General features: G+C 30.5%; 1 protein-coding gene across 1 annotated transcript; it reads right to left on the bottom strand.

The window, feature by feature from the left end:
- Window positions 1–1,962: 1,962 nt before the first annotated feature.
- LOC150030626 (uncharacterized) lies at window positions 1,963–3,324 on the bottom strand. Its single transcript, XM_090309461.1, has one exon. The coding sequence runs from the start codon at window positions 3,322–3,324 to the stop codon at window positions 2,134–2,136; it is 1,191 nt and encodes a 396-aa protein (XP_090165587.1). The 3' UTR covers window positions 1,963–2,133.
- Between the last annotated feature and the right edge of the window lie 215 nt (window positions 3,325–3,539).

The raw sequence follows: 3,539 nt of genomic DNA, 5'->3' as shown, positions 1-3,539 counted from the left end.
ACTACTATTTTCTTCATTTTACAATTGTTTTTTAGAACTACAATCACGAGAAATTATTTTAGAAGCTACAACTCCAAACTAAGCCTCAATATCTCTCTCTCTATATTTTTTATTTTGTAATAAATTAGGTCTCATTTGGTAATTGTTTTGTTTTTTGGTTTTGGTTTTTTGACAATTAACATATTTCATCTTAATTTCTTACAATCATTTGCATCTTTCTCAAGTACAAAAATTTATTTTTTAGCAGAATTCTAAAAAGAAAAACAAGCTTTTAAAACTATTATTTTAATTTTCAAAATTCGGCTTGATTTTTGAAAACACAAGTAAAAAGTAGATAACAAATTAAAAAGTTAGAGGTGGAAGAACTATAGGCTTAATTTTTTTAAAAAAAAACTAAATGATTATCAAATGAGGTCTTAGTCATCAATTTTATTATGTAACAATTTAGTATATGTATTTTAACATTTGTCATAATGTAGTCTCTGCCCTGTACAATTGTTAAAAATTTGAAAGTGTATATGGACTAAATTATTGCAAAATTAAAAATATAAAAATAAGTGTTTGTTATATATTAAAATCAAAAGAGACTAATACTTCATTTGGTAACCATTTTATTTTTTATTTTTAAAAATTAAGCCTAATTCTTCGTAATTTCTTTGTTACAATTGTTTGCATATTTCTTAGGTAAAGAGTTGAATTCTTAGTCAAATTAAAAAAAATTAAAAATGATTTTTTTTAGTTTTCAAAACTTGGCTTGATTTTTAAAAATATTAGTAAAAAGTAAAAAACAAAGGCAAAAAAAAAAAAAAAATTATAGGCTTAATTTTAGAAAATCAAATAGTTACTAAACGCGACCTAAATCATTAAAAGTTAATGACTAAAACTGTTTTTTCAACCTTTATGTTTTTAAGTTTAGATGGTTTAAGTCGTTGCTTTTTAGGATTACTATTTTTATTGATGTCGCATGTGAAGACTCTAACCTGATGATATATTCTATAATAATATGATGTCTCGTTGTGCACGCGTCATTTGAATACCACAAAATCAATGATCTTATCATGTCATTCAAAACCAACGTACTAGATACGTAAGTTACGTCATTTTTGACTTGTTTAGATTTTCAATTATTGAAATACCATATCGTTCGTTATCAATCAAACGTAATACATAATTGTAATTATTAATAATATATTTTAATATTAATAGACATAGTAAAAATAACACATGACTAACCAACAAATATTCTCAAATAATTACTAAATTTTGTTTCGTATCATTATCGTCTCTCTTTACTCCCAAAACAAGACAAGATATACCTCAAAATGAGATTAATTTAAAATATCAGTCATTCTCATTTTTTAATAATATGTTTATAAGATTTCAAATATGTTCTATGGTTCAAATACCCATTATTATTCCTAAAAAAAATATACCCATTATTATTTAAAAAGAATATTCCTTAAATTCCAAGAATAAGCCAAAAGAGAATAATTATCCAAAATATTGCCACCCTCATGTACTCACGTTTCACCATCTTCTATAATTGCATGCATGCGAGACCATTGTAGGAGTTACAACAACAACAACAACAATAATAATAATAATAATAATAATAATAATAAAAATATTTATAATTTTATTAAAATAAACCTAGTTCATGCATTCGAAGCCGTTCTATTCTTCCATTCCAAATATTATAAAAAAATTGCGAGAGATCGAAAATCGAATTTTCGAATTCACTAAATAAGTATATATCAATAATATATGAAAAATCAGATATTTAAATTCTTATAAAAAGAGACAATTTAAACTTCACTCAATTAACTTAGACAAACTTGATACAGAATTATCTGGACAAATACTAAAATAGTGATCATTAGCCATGATGATCATATATTTTTTTTTTAATCTCTAAAAAATGCTTAAGTAGACTACTCAAATATTTCAATTAATCCACCCTTAAAAAAGAGAACTAGATTTTAACTACTCATAAGAAACTAACACATTATTCTATTTTCTTTAGACACTAGATCATAATTCATACCATCATAATATTTTTATATATAGAGAGAGAGAAAATTGGAGTAACCCTCAAATTCCTCCATTATTTAGAACTTAATTAAGAAGAAGCAATCATGGAGTAAAGTTGTTTTGCCATTCCTTACTTAGAAGATCATCTTCAACGTCTCCACCTTCATTATTCTGATTCTCATTTCCATTTCCATGTTGAATTTCATTTCCATTTCCATTTCCATTGCTGCAGCTTATTTCACTTTCAAACAATCCTTGAAGCAACATCTCTACATCATCATTCACATCAATCCTTACACCACCACTGTCGCCGTAGTAGCAGGCATCGGAGTACAGACTCCCTATAGGGTCTCCACCATTGACGTCACCACCGATTCCAAAACCCGCTTGGTGAGTGAAATCCATATGACTAACAGTAGCCTCAACACCAACGCCATTAATGTCGTTCACAAGCTTCTCAATCTCACACATTCCAGAATTGTCATTTACCCCAAAATTCCACTCCGATAACAAAATGTTCTCATCGCCATCTCCTTCAACAATAATCGTTTCCGTTCCGCCTAATTCACTGATTCCCACCATCAAATTTTCTCCATTCATCAAATCGCCCATATTCACTTCCGATTGAACAAACCCTAACTCCCCTGCCATATTGCTACTATTTCCCCCAATTTTATCATTCGAATTCATCACCATATCAATAAACCATTGATCCATCAAATTCCTTCCATTATCAACAAGATCCATCTCATTGCTCCCTATTTCAAGCAGAGGAGAGTTAGAAGGAACAAATTCAGTAGGAGGAGGAGGAAGACGATGAACCTGTTGATGATACTCGATTCGTTTTTGGCAGTCTCTTATTCTCTCTCCAACCATCCAGAACAATGCGAGCAATTCCCCATTGGTGAGTTGGGAAATATGATGACCTTGATGCAATTGATGCATCAGAAGATCGAGTTCGAGTTCTTGATTCTTCTTGATGAGTTTCTTTAGCATATCTTGAGCTTTGGTGGTGCATTCCTTGAGATATATCTTTTGATTCATCATTTTCTTCTGGCGTTCGACTTCCGGAAGGTTGAGAAAGTGATGGTAGAGGTGTTGAGCGACGGAGAGAGATGGCCAGATGACGGGATGGTCCTCGTCGGGGCCATTAACGACAGCAAAGGCGAAAACGCCGCAGAGAATGGTGAGTTCACTTACTTTCTTTAACAATCCGAGCCTTCGTTTCTTGAAACTGGCTTTTCTTGCATTATCGCTTGCAATCCAAACCAACTTCACTTTCTTCCTCGTCATCGAGGCTCTCTCTGTCTTTCTTGTTCTTCTTGTTCTTTCTGGACTTTGATTTTAAAGTGCAACATTGGAGTTTATTTATAAGCCTTGGGGTTAAACTTTTTATTTTTATTTTTCTTTTTCTATGCTTTTTTATTCTCTTGGTAAACGAATTACTAGGGGCATTTTTGTCCTTTAGTAACTAGTGGTAATTAAAGATGAAAAATACCCCACTGCAT

This window comes from Benincasa hispida, unplaced genomic scaffold (assembly GCF_027475165.1).
Source record: "Benincasa hispida cultivar pf3 unplaced genomic scaffold, pf3_genome.v1.1 HicScf175, whole genome shotgun sequence".
NCBI lineage: Eukaryota > Viridiplantae > Streptophyta > Magnoliopsida > Cucurbitales > Cucurbitaceae > Benincasa > Benincasa hispida.
This window is presented reverse-complemented; position numbering and strand designations above follow the sequence as displayed.

Bases quoted from the DNA above. Each gene is read 5' to 3' on its own strand.
- LOC150030626 (XM_090309461.1), bottom strand. From the start codon at position 3,324: ATGACGAGGAAGAAAGTGAAGTTGGTTTGGATTGCAAGCGATAATGCA.